At 46.1% G+C, this 19,851-nt stretch overlaps 1 protein-coding gene across 1 annotated transcript in view; it reads left to right on the top strand.

Moving 5' to 3' along the window:
* Positions 1-205: 205 nt before the first annotated feature.
* The window catches only part of atrn (attractin), a 40,250-nt gene continuing 20,604 nt past the window's right edge, over positions 206-19,851 (top strand). The window contains exons 1-20 of the mRNA XM_088309970.1: positions 206-616; positions 2,295-2,378; positions 4,092-4,205; positions 4,284-4,412; positions 4,877-5,073; positions 6,397-6,568; positions 6,643-6,733; positions 7,397-7,646; positions 8,318-8,501; positions 8,574-8,728; positions 9,191-9,275; positions 11,040-11,260; positions 12,048-12,169; positions 12,859-12,997; positions 13,175-13,356; positions 14,911-15,130; positions 16,374-16,559; positions 16,629-16,874; positions 17,760-17,897; positions 17,989-18,082. Of these exons, the coding sequence (XP_088166096.1) occupies positions 372-616; positions 2,295-2,378; positions 4,092-4,205; positions 4,284-4,412; positions 4,877-5,073; positions 6,397-6,568; positions 6,643-6,733; positions 7,397-7,646; positions 8,318-8,501; positions 8,574-8,728; positions 9,191-9,275; positions 11,040-11,260; positions 12,048-12,169; positions 12,859-12,997; positions 13,175-13,356; positions 14,911-15,130; positions 16,374-16,559; positions 16,629-16,874; positions 17,760-17,897; positions 17,989-18,082 (3,254 nt within the window). The 5' untranslated portion in view covers positions 206-371. The remainder of the gene's footprint in view (positions 617-2,294; positions 2,379-4,091; positions 4,206-4,283; positions 4,413-4,876; positions 5,074-6,396; positions 6,569-6,642; positions 6,734-7,396; positions 7,647-8,317; positions 8,502-8,573; positions 8,729-9,190; positions 9,276-11,039; positions 11,261-12,047; positions 12,170-12,858; positions 12,998-13,174; positions 13,357-14,910; positions 15,131-16,373; positions 16,560-16,628; positions 16,875-17,759; positions 17,898-17,988; positions 18,083-19,851) is intronic.

A 19,851-nucleotide genomic window follows, 5' to 3' on the forward strand; every position in this document is an offset into this window, starting at 1 on the left:
GTGAGCGCGCGTGGCAACAACCGCGCCCCCCGCCCCTCGTTGCCCCTCCTCCTACTCTAACCCCGCCCCTCCCACCTCCACTCTTTGGCACTTCCGCCGCCGTGACGTCACTTCTGGACGTCAAGATGCGGTTCGGTGCGGCGAGCTGAGCAACACAAACAGCCCCCCAACATGTAACATGGAACCTGCGACGGAACCGTGAAGCCGGCCTCGTCACCTCCAAGACAACGACAACCAGCGACGCCTTCACGCGCCATTATTCCGACGGCGGCGTTCGAACGACGCCTGACGCCGTCGGCGGCGGCGGCGGCGCCCACCCAGGAGCTAGCGGTGCGTCTGGGGTCTCGAGCAGCCATCTTTTAGCGAGACAAATGTTCGGGACGACGCGGCTTCGGCGACGGGCCTGCTCGCCGCCCGGCCCCGGAGGCCGAAGCTTGGCGGTCGGGGTGCTTGTGGTGCTCGCGGCGGCGGTGGTCGGGCTTCCCGGTTCCTCGGCGGCAGCGAAGGAGTGCGACAAGCCTTGCGTGAACGGCGAATGCAACGCGGCGACTGGCGGCTGCGTGTGCTCCCCCGGCTGGGTCGGGGACCAGTGCCAGCACTGCGGAGGAAGATTCAGGTAGGGAGTTCGGCACCCCACCGGCACCAGTTCGAGAGCGAGCCGATCGGGTGACCCGCGACACGTAAAAACATTTCGAGCATTCAAAGCATTGAAGCGCTGTTCGTCTCACCTGAGCAACATGGCGGCGCCTTCTTATCACCTGAATCACGTCAACGGAACATTTGATGCATTCTAATATTGCAATGCTATTGCAATATGCTGAAAAATGTTACTAAATTATTTTTAGGGACTCTTAGGATTAGAGTGTGTTCTCGTTTTTTTTGCAGAAAATGTTTCTTTTTATCTAAAAAAATATATTTTTTCTTGTCAGAAAATAGACCTTTTTTTTTTTTTAAGAAAGGATTTAACTTTTTATCCTGAAAACATCCATCCATTTTCAGTACCGCTTCTCCTCACTAGGGTGGTTTGGCCTGAAAACATACTGAACTTATTTACAGAGCACATTAAAAAAATACGCAGCTGCATACAAAGTGGTATTCATAAAATAAAAATGTGGCGCATGATAACAAACAGCTAAAACAAGATATTGATAAGATAAATGAACTCTAAAGTGTAAAGGGAGGTCAAATTTGGAGTCATGTGTTCCCTCCTACGAGCTCCAGTTAGGAGGCGAGCTGCAGCATTTTGGTTTAACTGGAGATGCTAGAAGGTTGACTGGCTGACTCCAAAATAAAGTCTTTTATAAAGTAATCCTCCTGAGATGTAATGAAGGCATGGATTACAGAATCTTGTGGCCCGCAATCAGGTCACGTGTCGGTGTCATTAGCCAGGAGCCATCTTGTGTTTGTTGTACTCTCCCGTGCAGGTGAATACTTTTTTTTCATCGTACTTTTGGAATATCAAATTGAAAGACTCTTACGGAGAAACGCCTCCTTTTTGTTTAATCATTTGAAGCTAAAGCGTCGTGGCGGCGCTCGATAATGCCGTTGGTTCGTTTGGTAGACTCCGCCTTGGCTTTGGAGCCACACCGGGAGCATCGGGCCAGTTGAGGGACTTTGTGTTTCCTGGTGGCAAAATTCCCCGTAGACTCTATGACGTCGTTAAGTGAGCAGCAAGGGGATACTAAGAGTTCTGAAGTGGCGGCGAGCTTGTTGGCAAATGTGTTTCTACCGAGCTGTCCGTTTTAGTCCACGACAGTGCCGAGGATCCTGACGGCTTTTTGAAGGGTGACCTGCTACAAGGTCACCAAAAAAACCGCATGGGAGCTGAAAAAAAAAAGTATTGGATCGGATGAATCAATTCTTTTTACAGCAGTCAACGGTTCGGGTGAATCACAAGATCTTTTGGCCCGGTATATTCTACGTCACGTCTTCTCACATGTCGAATGGACATGTATGCTAATGTAAAGATCAACGCCATCGCAAAAATGACTTTCAATGTTACGGTTTAATATTTTATGGATTGATTTTCATTGCCTCTCCATTATTTTTGATGTAGCTGCGAAGCACCGAATTATCTCGTGTATGAATTAGTGCTCTGTAAATAAAATTGCATTACCTCGCCGAGAAGACAAAAAAGTGAAATGAAAATGCACACGGCACCGATTGTAGAAAAAGAAACGACAGAGACGCTAATTGTAATCAAACAAATCACACAAAAAAAAAAAGCCATTTATGTCTTCAACTACGTCATCTTCAAAGTTTTGGTGCGTAAATGTTGCGCGTTTGGCTTCCAGGTTGACGGCGCCCTCCGGCTTCCTATCGGACGGACCCGGGAACTACAAATACAAGACCAAGTGCACGTGGCTCATTGAAGGACGGTGAGTCCCGTCACAACTCTGTCGCGTTCCGACGCTTTGCAACTGACAATCAAAAAGGCACAATTTGGCCATTTTGGTGCACGACTACTTTTGTTTATTTTTAGCACCCCCTCTTGATATTTTTTTTTCCCAGTTGAGTTGTCCAGATATAAAGAAATGTTTTTGCTATCACAAGAAGCTGGCATTTGAACAGGGGTGTGTAGATTTATTTTTTTAAAATCTTTTTTATTTATTTTTTTTGCCAGCCATGATAACACAGATTTGATCCAATGACACTTTGATAGTTTAATAATTGACCGAGGTGTCCTGAGATTGTTGTTGACGTGTTTCTGCGGGACGGGAAACATTTGGACCATGTGTCAGTTAATCATCACCGTGCAGACATGTTCAAATATAAAAACTCACTGCGGACACATTTAACTCGTTCACTACCAGTCGAGTTAAAAAAAAAAAAAAAAAGGATCTTTGACGTCTTTAGCTGTCAATGGTAGTAAATGAGTTAAAAACTTGTGGAAGTCTTTTTTTTTTTTTTTTTAAATGAGGGGGAAAAAAAAGCTCACATCATTGTTATAGGAGCTAAAATTGTCCGTAAGCGAGCTAAAGGAAATGAAGTGACCCTATTCTTCGGCCTGGGAGCGAACGAAAAGGGACGACAAACGCAAGATTGTTTTATGCTTTAAAAGATTATCGAAAGAAATTGTGTTGCGTTCTGAAGGTGTGTTACGAGCGCGTTTGTCCCGATTGAAGGGTCAGAAATGAATCGGGGCCGACAATCTTGAAAATGAAACGTGCTGAATATTCTTGAGCAAAACTTTTGGTGAGTGGGCAAAAGCTGATTTTGTCGTGACTTAAAATGGAATGTCGCCAATCGAGAAGCGACCTGATAGAACGCAAGAAAGCAGCGGGAGATACAATAAAAACAAAGGTCGTCCAAAACAAAAAGTAACACCAGCCAGTTGCCAAATTTCAGACCTCACTTCTTACTCACCGTTTTTTTTTTGTTTATGTTGGATCACTTTTTATCACGACTCAATTTGAGATCCGCGGTGGTGCGCGGTGTTCTGTGTTGTGATTATCGAAGCACACTACACACATTACTATCAAAACCGTTAAAGGCCGCTTTAAAAAAAAATAAAAAATTAAATGTTCATGTTTGGTGTGAGTGACGAGTGACAGGTAAACAATCTTTTAAGATTATCGAAATCTTTCAGTGTCTCACCAGGCCTTCGCCTAATCTGCCAAGACCATCATGGAAAGCTAACATCAGTTTGCTAACAGGAAGCTATCATGATTTTCTGGGACCTCTCCCGGTAGTGGGTGTGACTGGAGGTGAAAAAGCAAACAGGCAGCTTACTGCTGATTGGCTGCTACCCACTGCACAAGGAACCAATCATTTGGTGCTGTGGGCGGCGCAATTTGCTTCTGCAGGCAGGGCCACCAGCACATCAGAGAAAGCGATAGAGGTGTGCTGCAGCGAGCAAAAATAAACCAGGTTTTTATTTATCTGCCAATAATCGGCAAAATGCCAAACATCAGCCTGGCCAATAATCGGTCTTTCACTAAAACTAACAAGATGCTAACAGGAAGTTAGCATCCCGGCCAGGAGGTTAGTTGGAAGCTAACAGGGAGGAAACTAACAACATACGCTAACGCTAACGCATTTATCCCGGTTGCTAACTGGTCGCTAACGTTGGTCCTTCCTTTCTTCCTCAGTCCAAATTCCGTCCTTCGCTTACGCTTTGAACATTTTGCCACCGAGTGCAGCTGGGACCACCTTTACGTGTACGACGGAGACTCCATCTACGCTCCCCTGCTGGCCGCCTTCAGGTACTCCCGTCCGTCGCCGTTATTCGACGAGGACCGAATGAAAGTTTTTCCGCTCGGCGCCGATTTGCTTTGTTTTAGCGGTCTGATCATTCCTGAGAGTTACGGCAACGAGACCGTCCCCGAGGTGGCGTCGCAGTCGGGCTTCGCCTTGTTGCACTTCTTTAGCGACGCCGCCTACAACCTGACCGGATTCAACATCTCATACAGGTGACGACGTTTTCCTCCGTTCTTGATCACGAAAATGAATGTACTTTTTGGATTCCATACCCGTCAATGGCGGTGAATGAGTCAAAAACATGAAAATGATGAAATAGAAATATATTTATCTCGGTGTCACATTCGCCGAATGATTTGTGGGGAAAAAAAGGCTGCTTAAAGTGTTTATAAAAGTTGTGTATGAAGCACACCGGCGGTTAATCATCAACCTGAAAGGACGAGGTTTGTTTTCATGCCGGAGGTCAAAAGTTGAGTTTTCTTTTGAGCAAATAAATCCTCACCATTCCCCTGCGCTGTTTTCTTATTTTGGGCTTTACTGGCGTGTTCCACTCTTTAAAGAGCAGGCCCGAAATTCCACAAGAGCAGATGTGAGCGTCAATAATTCATCAGACGCCCTGTGATGTTTTATTCAGCGTTTGCTTTTCAGCAACGTGTGCTCGTGTCCTCGCTTGCAGGGTGAACACGTGTCCCAACGACTGCTCGGGTCGGGGCGAGTGCCGCCTGGTCAACGCCACGGAGCCGCCGCGGTGCCAGTGCCGAGACGGCTGGAAGGGCGACGCCTGCGAAGTGCCCTACTGCCCCGACGACTGCGGGTTCCCCGAGCGAGGACGCTGTCGGGACAAGACGTGCGACTGCTTGCGCGGGTGGCAAGGTGAGGCCGCCCAATCAAAGTGCTGCCGACAATTTTTAGGAATAAGGCCGGAGGGTCTGGGCCGCAACGGTATCGAGATCGCGGTCAGAGGGCGGGGGACTGACTTGCAAAAAAGGGTCAAGTGAAACCTACCAAAATAAAACGGGTCAGGTAAGAACCAGAATCGACTTCTTTCTCGCATTGAACACAATTGGATCGGAACAAGAACAGGAAGTAGCAACCTGTCATAATAAAACATTGTAACGATGATTTCTAAAATGGTTGCTAAATAGTTGAACCTACAATTCTCACAAAGATCCAAACTCAAAGTCAAAAAGCTGAAACAGGAATTTGAAATCTGCCCAATTAAAACGTACGAGAACCACAACCAACCAAATTGACTGTCCTGTGTTCACAAAAACTTCTGGACAAATTCCAGTCAAGGTAGTAGCGACGCAATAAGAACAGGAAGTAGCGAACTATCAAACTGAAGCCTCGCGATAATGCTAAAAATCACTGAACCAAAAGTGCAAAAAAAAAAAGAGGCTGCTTAATATCGTGTGAGAAGGATAGCAAACCAATCAGGAAGTATAGACTTGTGACAGACCGATTACTGGGGCCATTTTGCCGATTATCACCATAGGCCTTTTTAAAAAAATGTAATTTATTTATTTTACTTTCAAGGTCGATAAATTAAAATCTTATTTTGGTTGCTGCAGCACACTTCTATCGCTTTCTCTGATGTGCTGGTGGCCCTGCCTGCAGAAGCAGATTGGCCCACCCATAGCATCATCTCATTGGTTCCTTGTGCAGTGGTTAGCAGCCAATCAGAAGTAAGCTGCCTGTTTGCTTTTTCACCTCAAGTCACATCCACTATGGAAGAGGTCCTGTGAGCAGAGGAAGGCAAAGTGACAGACTTTGCCAAAATGTGAATAAATGTCAGCCTACTACCACTCACAACTAATAGAAAACTATTTGCCGGAGTCAACTTTAAAGAGAAGTTTTTAGTTTTCCAAATTTGGATGCCCTTTTTTCAACACACGAATATCGGCTTGAAATATTAGTTATCGGCCTCCTTGACTACTAATAATCGATATCGGTATCGTTCCTCGGTTTGTCACTAGTATGTAAAATGTCACCACAACCAAGACTTAAGCTCACACCAGTTACAGAATATCCAATTCAGGGTCATTTAGTTTTCTTCTTCACAAAATGCAACTCCATTCCGCCTGCGATCATTCTGACGCTATCGATAAAAAAACAAGAAGTAGCAAACTCAACTTGGCAAACTAAAAGCGGTAAGATAAGCAAACAGAAGGAACGCGGTTTTCTTTTCGCCTTCAGGTCCCGACTGCTCCGTGTCCGTCCCGGCCGACTCGGGTTTCTGGAGCCGGGAAGCTTTCTTGTCGGAGCCGGGCGTGGCCAGGGCCTCGCACAAGGCGGCGGTGGAGCAGGGCGTCATGTGGGTGATCGGGGGATACGTCTTCAACGCCTCCGACTATCACATGGTCAAAGCGTGAGTGCGAATCCTCGGAAAAGTTCGGCGTCGCAAAAGAAGAAGTTTGATTTTTTTTTTTCTTGTCGTCGTAGCTTCAATTTAAGCAGCAAGTCGTGGCTGGCGCTGGACCCGTCCGTCAACACCGTCCCAGCTCGATACGGACACTCGGTGGCGCTATACGAGGTAATTCCAATTTCCATCTTTGATGTTGTGGAGATTGTTGAGGTGGCAGGCAAGTAAACGAAATGGTGCGATCGAAAAGATGCATCAAATTTTTCAGTATGTTGATGTTGAATGCGCAAGTGTGGCTTGGGAAATTTTGTAGGGGTGAAGGGGGTGCACCAAATCTATAACGATGTTGACAGAGATGTGGGCCTTGGTAAATTCGAGGAATTTACTTTTTTTTTTTTTTTTTAGGGAGGGTTCCGGGTGTGCACAGTCAGTAAGGATTTTTGCAGGATTTCCGTGGTTGACGCAAATTTTTTGCCGGGGAGTGGAGGTGCGCCAATTGTGTCGCGATATTGAAAGGGGTGCGCTTCAGACATTGGCGACTCTGGGTCATGGCTTAAAAAAAAAAAAAAAAAAATAGGATTGATTGGTGTGCAAGGTGAAAAGGGGTGCGCCAACTCTGTTGGGATGTTGAAGTCGGTGCATGTTTTCAAATAGTTTGTGGCATGTTCACTTGTTGTGGAGAGGAGGTGCGCCCAGGGGCTTGATCAGGTTGACGTTTTCCGTGGAGCGAGGCTAATTTATTTATTTTTGGGAGGTTGTATCGATGAGAGCGGGGGTGCCTTTGAAGAGGCTTGAAAAAAAAAAGTATGAAATGTTTCTTTCTCCTTTCCACAGGGCAAAGTTTACATGTACGGCGGTAAGATGGACTCCACGGGCAACGTGTCCAGCCAGCTGTGGGTTTTCCACGTCCAGAACCAGACTTGGGTTCTCCTCAGCCCGCGCACCAAGGAGCAGTACGCTGTGGTGGGGCACTCGGCCCACGTGGTGCCCCCCCTGCAGGAGGGCGACGCCCCCGTCATGCTGGTGCTCTTTGGACATTGTCCTCTCTACGGATACATGAGCCTGGTGCAGGAGTACAACATTCGTAAGTTAGAACCGAGTCGCGCGCTCTCCAAAGTTGAGCGTGGCGCCCCCCTCAAAGCGTCGGTTACAGTCTTGAAACGGGGTGTTGGGGCTCAGGATAATTGTGATTGACCGATTATCGGCCGGCACATATTTGTCATTTTGCAGATTATCTGCATTGGCCTTTTTTTCTTTCAAGGCCGATAAATTAAATTAAAAGCTGGTTTATTTCGGCTCGCTGCGGCCCACTCGTCTTCTCTCTCTGTGCTGTGCTGGTGGCCCTGCCCGCAGAAGCAGATTGGCCCCGCCCACAGCACCATCCGATTGCTTTCTTGTCCAGTGGGTAGCAGCCAATCAGCAGTCAGATGCCTGTTTGCTTTTTCACCTTGAGTCACGCTCACTGTGGGAGGAAACAAGCTACGGATTTTGCTGAAATTTGAGTAAATAAAAAACTTTTTTTTTTTTTTTTTTTTTTTTACACCATTTCCCCCTTTTTTCAACCCACGAATATCGGCTTCAAATATCGGCCATCGGCCTCCATGACTACTAATAATCGGTATCAGTATTGGCCCTGAAAAAAGCATACGGGTCTATCGCTACCGTCTTGCGAAATTGTCATCGTGCTTTGAAACCTCATCATGGCATCTCCAAACCTGGTCGTCGGGTCTTAGCGCCTTTTGCCGTCGGTTGCAGACCGTAACCAATGGAGCGTGTTGCCCACGGACGGGGCCCTGATCCAAGGCGGCTACGGCCACAGCAGCGTGTTCGACGACGCCACCCGAGCCATCTACACGCACGGTGGCTACAAGGCGTTCGGCGGCAACAAGTGCGGCCTGGCGGGAGACCTCTACCGGCTGGACGTGGACACCAGGAAGTGGTGAGTGGGTGGCGGCGCGGCGTTTGGGCGTCCGATCCACACACTAACGGCGAGGGGTTTTTTTTGCGGCAGGACCATCCTGAAGGACAGCGGCTTCTTCCGCTACCTCCACACGGCCGTGATCGTGAGCGGCACCATGCTGGTGTTTGGTGGAAACACGCACAACGACACCTCCATGAGTCATGGCGCCAAGTGCTTCTCGTCTGACTTTATGGCCTACAGCCTCGGTTGGTATTGTTGCCATTATCGTTTCTGATAATCGTGAAATAATGAATTTTTTCCATCGTGGCGAATGTCCAAATTCAATTCCTGGGGGAATTTATCTGGGTGTGCTTGTGAGATTTGTTGCATTTCCCGTTTGGGACACGTCCGGACGCTTGGAATTGTAACGGCAAGCGAAAACTTACAACTATGGTTGTCGGACTGCTGGTTGTTGCTTCTGGTCAAGCTGCAGCCAATCAGAATGCTTCATTTAAAAGGCCTTGCTTGACATTGCACCAATGACGTCATAGGAGTCTCGTTGCTTGCAGTTCTGCTTTTGTACACCAGGTGGCACTGTTCACCTTTGTACAGTGGATGACGCAGTGAGACTTGCTCCGTTGAGCTGCAGCTTTCAGACACTTGGACCTTTTTTTTTTTTTGTCTTTTGATGAATCTTGTCAACTTATTGTCATTTTTCTTCTCTCCAGCTTGCGACGAGTGGACGCCGTTGCCCCGGCCTGAACTCTTCCATGACCTGAACCGCTTCGGCCACTCGGCGGTCGCCAGTGACGGGTGAATCTATAATCCATAAAATTGAATATTAATGTAATGTATGTGTTCCTGCCGTGCTTTTTCAAATATGAGTAAGTAAGATGAGGTTGGAAGTGCGTGTTAATAATGCATGCGTGACATTTTGTGACATATGAACATGTCATGCAAACGTGGAGATGTCTTTACGTGTACATGAATATTTGACACGAGGAGACTTGACGCCGGGCCACAGCGACATCCGTGCCACACTTTTCTGGGTTAACGACTTCAAAGGCACGAGAGCCGTTGTGAAACGTTGTAGCGGCTTGAAAAGTCACCGTGCTCTTTTGGAAATTTGTCATACGATCTTGAAAACTTGTGCCTATAATTCAGCCTGAATCTTATACTTTTATTTTCTTTCTTTCTCTGTATCGGAAGCCTCTGTGAGTACCCGATATCTTAGAATAAAACCAGTATTGGCACATTTAAACTAAAGTGAAGCATTTTCCCCAAAAATAAAAATTGCGAAATAAAAACAAGTTGAAAAATCTCAGACTTTTAAAGCTGCTTGAACATTCCCCACACTGTTTGTAAGACTTTGCGACTTTAAACTTTTGCCATGCCAACTGAGAATTTTGTGGCGGCGTCTTGATTTTTGTCTTCAATCACTTGTAATGTGAGTCATGTCACTTTTTAATGATATCAATTTGTCTTGCGTGCGACTTTTTAAGGGCTCTCGCCTGCACATTTTCTCAAGATTAGCTCTCGGCTAATTAGCACTCGGCTGGCCGTGACGACCCCAAGGTCGTTTTCGACTCATCACTTGACGTCCTTGCAGCTGTGAGGCGGAGGCAAAACTTGCCCGCGAGAAGGCAGATGGCGCGTGATGACGTTGAGCCGCCCAGCAATTTACACAATTGAGTTCATTCTCAAGGGAATATACGTGCATTTTTTAAATCTATCACGTTAAATATTTGATTGCAGTAATAATATCATGTAAGAAATTATTTTATACATATGAGAAAATTTAAAACGAGAATGAACTTTTTTTGTATTTTTATAATTATCATTATTATTCATAATGTATTTATTTATTATTTATCTTTTTTTCAGTCAATTTGTTAATTTAATTCGCAAAAAATATTCAAATGAAATGATTTATTAAATATTTGGTTCATTTATTAAAATGATGTGAAATATTAATAAAATATGAATGAGAATGATTGAATTTTATTAAAACAAAATTTCCTTATTAGTGTATCTCTTTAGATGCTTCATTTGTTGAAAAATAATAATGGAAATTAGCAAAATGAAGACGTATAGCACATTCAGCATTTTTTTGTTTGCTTTTGCTTTATTAATTAATTGATTCATTCCAATTTGGTAATGAAAATGAGTTATTGTATTTTTAAAAATTTCTTTGTGATTATCACACTAAAAAAATGAAGAAAAAAAATGTTTCGGGAGAAAAAATGTCAATAATTAATTCTCATATTTTGATTGACAATTTCTAATTACTGTTTATTGTGGTAAAATAAATCCCTTGTAGAAATGCAAGTGTCATTTATCTAATAAAATTACATTTTTTAATCAAATACTGAAATGTATTCAATGACTTATATTCTATCATAAATCCAAAGTTTCCATTTGCGCGTACAATTGGACAATTTATTTACAGTATCTCAATTACGCAACTAATTAATGAGATCAATGCGCAAAACTAAATCCATTTATTTCAAGTAGTGCACAACAAAATGTCCTTTTCATTTTGCTGTTATTTTTTAAATCCTTTTTTTCTGCTCGCAGGCTGATGTACGTGCTGGGCGGCTTCAACAGTCTGCTTCTGAGTGACGTCTTGGTGTACACGTCTCCGAGCTGCGCGGCCTTCTCCAGCGCCGCCTCGTGCACTCAGGCCTCTGCGGGCCTCCACTGCCTGTGGAACAGCAGCCTGGCTTCCTGTCTGCCCTGGCGGGCCAACGGCAACCCGGAGCAGCCGCAGATGCCCGTGTCGTGCAACACCAGATCCTGTAGGTGCCGCCACACGACTCTTTTCACTCGTTTCCGAATGCTATCGTCGCACGTCGGCCTTCTGTCAAGTCCGACTTGAGTGAATCCCCCTCATAAAAGCATCATTTATGACAACACGGATGGACAAATAAAATACAGAAAGACACTTACGCACCACTGAGCGAGTGTTGGACGACCTAGCTTCTCGAGAAAGGTCCTTCTTGAAAATGTCCTCGCAAGTGTATCTGCAATTAAATTCCCTCCTTCGGCCAATGTGGTTTAAAAAAGCAAGAATCTATTTTAGATTTTCCAACGATCGCCAGTGACGACTTCCGGCTGTGTTGATTCCGCTCACGAGTGAGTATCCAATCACAAAAATGCGTTCATCACCAGCGAGAAGGCCTTACTGTCAACGCGCGATCTGATTGGCTATCGCAAATGTCTTTCATATCTGAAAGCTCATTGATTTTGACAGAACAGAAGCCCGCATGATTGTATGTGAAGGCCTTGGACGAGTAGTGCCTGCTACTGGTATCATGAACTCTGCCTGGCAACACGAGCTTGCTGAATTCTGATTGGATAAAAACTCTCACGAAAAATACAACTCTAGGATAGAATCTGATCATAATTTCTTGATGATGTTATTAGTCCAGCAGAGAAGGCCTCGACCGCCCACCACTGCCATCTTCAAAATCTGGCAAGTTTTGCAGTCCCAAAACTTGGTACAGTTTTGCAGCGTTGGCATGCAGGCGTTTGTGAAACAATTTTTAAAGGTGTGGCCCAATGTCCTTGTCTCCTCCCAACCAGATGCTGACAACGAGCACTGCGACCAGTACACGGATTGTTTCAGCTGCACGGCCAACACCAACGGCTGCCAGTGGTGCTCCGCCCAGTGCGTCTCCCTGGGAAGCAACTGCACCGCCGCCTTGGTAACGAACACGACGCCGGCGAGCGGCAACTTCAATGATGGAGAGGGCCACAATTTTTATTTTTCCGTTAGAAGCACACATCTCCTAACTGGAAATAAAACAAAATGGCATTTTAATTATGGACAAAATATGTTTTTATTTTTTCATAATCCATTTTTCAGTGCACATGTAAAAGATGCAGCCTAGAAACAACAAAGGCTTCAAACAATCCAAAAAAATTTTTACAAAAATAACCACCACTGCTGTGCATGAAAATTAACTTTCAAGGAAGGCAAAAAAACTGCTTTACAAGAATTCAGAAATTTTTTCATTTTGGGCATTTTTTTCCCACCAAAGTTTTTTATGTCACCCCCGCCTTAAAAAAAAAAAAACAGCCTACTCATGTTGTAGGCTTTTTGTTTTTTTTTAAATACCCCAAAAAACTCTCAAAACCCTCCAAAATAAATGTTCCATGTTTTTACTCCCCTACAAAAAAAAATCATAGGAAAAACAATTAACAAATAAATTAATTTGTCAGTGAGTGTTTGGGGGGGGGGGTGCACGTTTAGAAGCCCAACTTTTTTTTTTTTTTTTAAATCAAGGGGCTCCACTCCTAGTGTGCGGTCTCGGGCTGCATGCTAGCCGTTGCGCATCACTTGCACGACATCATCAACTCCATCACAACTACGCGACGTTAATCTTTTGTTCAGGGTGCTGTGCTGGACTTTGACGGCTGCCCCAAAGACAACGCGTCCTTCGTTTGCAACAAGAAGATGAGTTGCAAGAGCTGCGCCTTGGACCAGAACTGCCAGTGGGAGCCGCGCAATCAGGAATGCATCTCGCTGCCTGGTAACTATGCCGGATGCTAACGACGCTAACGGCGCTACCGCTCGTGAGTTGCTCGCCTTTGATACGTCAGCGAAGGCGGCTCATCTTCAAGATGAGCCGATGAAGGAACGGCGCTCACCTTGTTCCTGAAATCATTGCGCAAGCGTGGCTGGTGAAATTTCTTTTGATGCTTTGCAGCGAACGTTTGCGGCGAGAGCTGGCACCTGGTGGGCAACTCGTGCCTGAAGTTCCTGACCGCCAAGGACTCTTACGACAACGCCAAGCTGGCGTGCCGCAGCCACAACGCCGTCCTGGCGTCCCTCACCACGCAGAAGAAGGTGGACTTTGTCCTCAAGGAGCTGCAGATCATGAGCGTGGTGGTAAGAACGTTGGCATTTTATTTGTCAAACTTTTGTCTTGAAACGAATTAGAACATCGGCATCACGTCTGGAAACGTCGCCATAGAGTGGGAACTTTTTTTTCTTTTTTTTTTGGAATGTCCGCATGGCGCTTCGTGGAGTTGCGTCGGGGTGAAGGAGCTCAGCGAGGTACGCTGGGGCGAGGCCATGAAAAGATTTCAAGTCTCTTGAGGCGAACGCGAATGTGCACACGGAGTCAGCGAAGCGAGGCCAAGATCGTGGTGGCGTGATCCGTCTTCGGAGCGCCAGTTAGAAGACGAGCGGCAGCATTTTGGACCGGTTGAAGGCTGGCTGACTCCAAAATAAAGTGCATTACAATCCCGTTTTTTGATGGTGAGCCACAATTGGCCGTGCACTCAGCCCCGCGCATTTTCAGTGGACGACAAGTAACAAAAATGGAGGTGGATGATTCCGCAAACGCGATATTAATCGGGATGTCGTATTTTGACTCGTGAAGGCGCATGGAACAAATTCTTGTCAAGGAAATTTTTGGGGTCGACGTCCCCTTTAATGTCGGCAAACCATCCTGAAATGTTGTCAATTGAAAACGTGTCACCATCGTGGCGGTAAGGCGTCAAAGGGAGTGGCGTTGCGGGGATTCGCGATCTCGCCGCCACCTTTAGCGCCCCTTCCAGACACGATCAATCAATCCCGGAATGGCAGCGCCGGAGAAAGGTGTAATTGGAGCGGCGTTTGAGCGAGATGGAGCTCTTTTCTTTGTTTACACACGCCAAGGCGCCGCGGAAATTGATTTGCAGACGGGATGGTTTGCCGATAGCGCGCTTTTATCGCCGCGCTCGCTCGGCTCGGCTCGGCCCGTGAAATTGATGGCGGGGCCAAGTTTGCTCTCACGGCCTCGTCTTGTTATTGTTGTTTCGTCGTTATCGGACCAAACCGCCGTAAACGTATTTTTGGAATGTTCTGAAATGTTGAGCGCTTCGGGGACGCGAGAGCGCTCGTCCATTTCTTCGGACCGATTCATTTTCGACTATATCGGCTCGAAACGTCAGAATAGCAATCATTTTGTTTCGGTATTTTGGGCTTGGAAATGGGATCGCTTCTTAGAAAATTGTCCGGAAATTTTCAGACTTTTTATTTGTTTTTTTACTTGTCAGCATCTTGACAGTTAAAATGTTAAAATCTTGTCACCTCTTGAATCTTCATATTGTCGGAAAGCGTCCTTTTCATTTTGTTTTCACCTTTGATATTCTGCCAGACACTGCTTTGATTTTCAGAACGTTTGGAATTCATCCTGCATGACAAGATGTACTTTTTGACGTCTATATCCGTCATTGGCAGTGAATGAGTTCAACTTTGCCACGTCCGATTCAAACGTTTGTCATCCCGTTTTGAAAACGTGCTCCTCTAGTCTTGAAAGCAAACTCAAAATCATGCAGTCATTCTAAAATCGTCATTCTTGCCTCAATGAATCTTTGTGTTGAATTTTGGCCACTCCGTCTTGACCTAAAATGTGGGAATCGAATGTTGAAACGCGATCTTCGGAATGTGCTTCAGTACAAGGCCGTGGTGACTCCGTGGGTGGGCCTGCGCAAGATCAACGTGTCGTACTGGTGCTGGGAGGACATGTCGCCGTTCACCAACACGTCGCTGCAGTGGCTGCCCGGCGAGCCCAGCGACGCCGGATTCTGCGGCTACCTGGCCGAGCCCGCCTCCAGCGGACTGAAGGCGCAGACCTGCATCAGCCCCGTCAACGGGAGTCTGTGCGAGCGGCCGGGTGAGTGCGCGGAGCCGCGCTATGCTACGCTAACGGCATAAAGTTGCGCAATTTCGGATTAGCAATTTGGATCGGTCTCGTCTTCGGAATTGGCGCGCGGCGCTCTTTGGGGTTTCTGCGGTCGAGTTCCTGGCTGTTGGAGTCGTAACCAAAAACATCATTTCCAAAGTTTGGTCGCTTGCGTCATTCCGCACAAGACGCAAAACGATTTTTCCATTTTAAATTCTTTGGTACCAAACTTGAGTACCTTACTTGTTGGAAATGCATCTCTTGTTAGCGTGTTTTTTATTTTTTTATTTTTTTTTAAGGCAATTCGATTCACTTTCGATCGCTTTTCGATTCAATCCAAGATTTCACGCCGTCGCAATTTAACTTTATGGAAGAACCAACGCTGCAATGAGTACCGACTTCTTGCTGTAACGAGTTGCATTAGCCAAAATCTGAATATTGACATGAAGAATTGAAGCCAATGCCGTTCCATGAATCGTCCTGATCGAAACAATAAATACATCTTCTTTTATTCTTGTTGGCGCTGACTTTTTCCATTTTAGTTTTGGTGACAAGATCTCGCATGGTCATGTCACTTTTTAAAGAAAAAGATGTTCTTCAAAGTATCGATATATGGTTTTGTGAATCGATGTCGGGCTCGGAGAAGGAAAATCGATATATCGAATTTTTTTCTTTTATATTTGATTTTTTTTTTTTAAACTCAGCCCTGGTTGTCACCAAAATTCAGAATTTGATCCTACTCGGTACCTCTGTACAGTTACTGGAACCGTACGGCCTCAAAAATGTAAATCAAAAGCAGTGGCGTTCTCGCTAACAAGACCGGCACGTGTACATGCGTGTGCGTGTCGAAATACATTTCTACCGTTTCCATTTTTACTTTGGTAAAGAATTCCTTGACGCGTTATCGTCTTTTTTGGATTGCTAATGACGCGATGCAACTGCGTAGCCTTCGGGGTCGGCGGCGGCTAACGTGTCTTCGACTCCGCCGGCGACGCTCGTGACCAACTCCCTCATGAAACGCGACCGGTCGAGAACGAGATTGCCGATCGCAGTCGTTGAACGAGCCGTTCCCACCTAGCGGTACCGTTCGGTTCACTTTGATACGGATCGCTTACACCGCCAAGACACATCTGGATTTCGCATTCCAAATCATACCGTATGAAAACGGACCCCGTGGTGCGCCAACGTTTTATTTTGCGGGTGTTTTAAGAATTTTTTTGTTGCTTTCCCACAGCCAACCACAGCGCCAAACAGTGCCGCACGCCGTGCGCCACGCGTGCGACGTGCAGCGAGTGCACCAGCGGCAGCTCGGAGTGCATGTGGTGCAGCAACATGAAGCAGTGCGTCGACTCCAACGCCTACGTGGCCTCCTTCCCCTTCGGCCAGTGCATGGAGTGGTACACCATGAGCACGTGTCCACGTAAGAACAAACTTTTGGCAAAACTGCCATGCAATCGCGTAACTTTTTTTTTTTTTTGGGCGCCGGCAGCCGAGAACTGTTCCGGTTACCGTACGTGCGGCCAGTGTCTGGAGCAGCCGGGTTGCGGCTGGTGTACGGACGCCAGCAACACGGGCAAGGGCCTGTGCATGGAGGGCTCGTACCGAGGACCCTTCCAGACGTCCGTGCCGGCGCCGTCCACGCTGCCGGGCCTGCCCGCCAGCCCGCCGCCCGCCCTCAACGCCAGCATGTGCCCCGGCGAGGCGCTCTACAACTGGTCCTTCATCCAGTGCCCAGGTGGGTCCGAAAAGAACATTCCCGTTATTTTTATTCCGGAAGTCATTGAGCCAAATCCTGACTATCAGGTGAGAGTTGCGTAATCTGCCCATTAAGCGTTCTTTTTTAGCAGAAGTGGTTATCATCTTGAGATGATTTCGATTTAGCTAAGGAAAAAAAAAAAAAACACACTTTTTGTCAAACTGTGAATATAATTTGCAAGCAATGTTTTGTCTGCACCCCCCCTGAGAAAAAGTGGGTAGTTGCGCCCCTCTTCGTTGGCACCAAGATGACGCCAAAGGAATATTTAGATTTTTAATTTATTAATCAATTTTCAGGGCTTTTGCCAGACTGATGGACGCTCCTCCCCTCATGCCAGCATCTTTTCTTGTTACCAAGATGGCGCCAAAGCAATACTTTTATACAAGCTGGTCCAAAAATTGTTTTCCAGTTGTTCATGTTTTATTGCAGATTAATTTTGTTTTGTTTGTTTTTTTTTGGCTTTATCGTGTATTTTGCAGTAATTATTTAAAATGACGCATCATTTAAAAAAAGTATTTTCCCTTTTATGGGTTGTCTTTTATTAGACCAAACTTTGGCCTGAGCACAAAAACGGCAAACGAAAGAATAGGTGAGGTTTTTTTTTTCTTTTTTGGTGACTAACTTTAAAAAAAAAAAAAAAAAATGGGAACGTCCTCATAACTTGTGTATTTCCTGAATGAGCTTTGAGGACAGAATGGCTTGAATCAGTTGAGAAACGTGTTAAAAAAAAAAAAAATCTTAAGATGGCGCTTTAGAGAACGTGATAATTATTGATTTATTTTTTGGACATGAAAAATGTTGAAAGCTTCATCATTTTTCCTGCGCCTGCACGCCATAATTGCCGGTTGTTGCTCTTGCGGCCAGCGTGTCAGTGTAACGGGCACAGCCGCTGCGTCAACGAGAGCGTGTGCGAGAAGTGCGAGGACCTGACCACCGGCCGCCACTGCGAGAGCTGCATCTCGGGCTTCTACGGCGACCCCACCAACGGCGGCAGCTGCCAGCGTCAGTAGGACTTTTTTTTTTTTTTTTTTCAAGGTCACTTCAAAGTTGCGCAACGTTAACTTGAATCCCCCCCCTCCCACCTTGGCAACAGCGTGTAAGTGCAACGGCCACGCCAGCATGTGTAACCCCAACAACGGCAAATGTTTTTGCACGACGAAGGGCATCAAAGGAGACCGCTGCCACCTGTAAGTACAACCAGCGCACAAATATTTTCTGTTGTCTTTCCGTCTTAGCCAATTGAGCATTTGGCAAAATGCTGACTCCGATTTGAATTTCTGCTTCAACCTGAGCACAACACACGAAGAATTTTGAAGCTCGGTTGATGGTTTTGCAAGAAATCTCCTTTTCTGCGTTTCTCTGTCAAAAAGACTTCGAAATGAGTTTTGGTATGCCTGCTACGATTGGCGTCGATATCCGTCAATGGCAATGAATGAGTTAAATGTTCTCCACCAATCAGCTGGCACTTCCAAGCCGTTCAAGAGTAGATGCGTCAAAATATTTCCACCCCGAGCCAAATAGTCCGACTTGCACCCTTGTGCCTGTCAAATGTGAGTAGGGCAGATGTGGGCAAACATGCGGCCCGGGGGCCACATGCGGCCCGTTCGACGTTTTAATCCGGCCCGCCGAATTTGAAAATAATTAAATGAATAAACCTTGTGAATGTTTTATTTTCTAAAAACTGTGGTCTTTCAAAGACAGATTTATTTGCTGTAATGTGTTTGTTCATTTTCATTGAAAATTAAATGTATATTTTTTTTTCTCCGATGTGGTGAGGACACCAAAACACTCGATCCATCTGCTCCTGGTCCGGCCCGGTTCTACATTTTAGAACCCATGGTGGGCCGCCGATCCAAAAGTTCGCCCACCCATGGTGCAGGGTGTCCCAATTGTCAGAAGTGTCCCGTTGCCCCGCCCCCTTTCCTCCTTTCACACTTAAGCTGATCACTCTTTTGGTGCCCCGTTTGTCAAAATCATTTTGCGGATTGAACCAAAATAGCGAGAAATTGACCACATTTTAAAGTCGCGCTCCTCTTTTTGTGGACTTGGCGACCTTCGTCACGTCCGCCGCAAATAAGCGAAGATGGCCACTCTACGCTATTTCGCCATTCCGTCCGCAACCTGCCCACCCGTCTGTCCTTATCCCCCAAAAAAAATAATCGAACTCCGTCCCCGTCCGTCTTCGTCCTTTTTAAGCGCTTCTCTCCACACCTTTCAACATTTTTTGCGTCAATTAGCGTCTTGACTTGTTTCATTATTTGCTCGTTTGTTGTCATGGCGTGATCACTTGCGTTTGGACGTGACTCCGTGAACGTACTTGACCTCGTTGTGACGCATGACCGTCATCCCGTCCGTCGCTGTGTGAAAGGAAGCTGGTTCTTCTGCTCACCCAAAAATTAAATTGCAGTTGTCCCTCACTGACTCATGAGCGCCACGGTGATTAAAAAGTTTATTTTTAGAAGTCCGTACCGCCCGCATCTTGGTGGGCGGAGTCTGCCTCATATGTCCCGGCGTCTTGGGATATCTACCATTCGGTCTCAAGTAGTGTATTGGCGCGCACAAGACAGGCTGAACGTGTTTCTGTCCGTGGGTTCTTAACCCGGTGAGGGACGGACTAAACTTCAGTCCGTTTTCAAAAACGGCTCGGCCTCCGGGCCGTTCTGTCTCAGGCATGGAATAGTGATAGACCCATTCGCTCTGTCTCTCTCTCTCTCTCTCTTTTTTTTCTGTCCCCCTCTTTCTGTCTCTCTCTCTCTGGCTTTTTCTCTTTGTCTCTCTCTCTCTCTCTCTCTCTCTCTTTTTTTTCTGTCCCCCTCTCTCTCTCTCTGTCTCTCTCTTTCTCGCTCTCTTTGTCTCTCTCTCTCTCTCTGGCTTTTTCTCTCTCTCTCTCTCTCTCTGTCTCTTTTTTTTCTGTCCCCCTCTCTCTCTCTCTCTGGCTTTTTCTCTTTGTCTCTCT

This window comes from Idiotropiscis lumnitzeri, chromosome 1, assembly GCF_059441095.1.
Source record: "Idiotropiscis lumnitzeri isolate Australia: NSW breed Sydney's pygmy pipehorse chromosome 1, RoL_Ilum_1.0, whole genome shotgun sequence".
Classification (NCBI taxonomy): Eukaryota; Metazoa; Chordata; class Actinopteri; order Syngnathiformes; family Syngnathidae; genus Idiotropiscis; species Idiotropiscis lumnitzeri.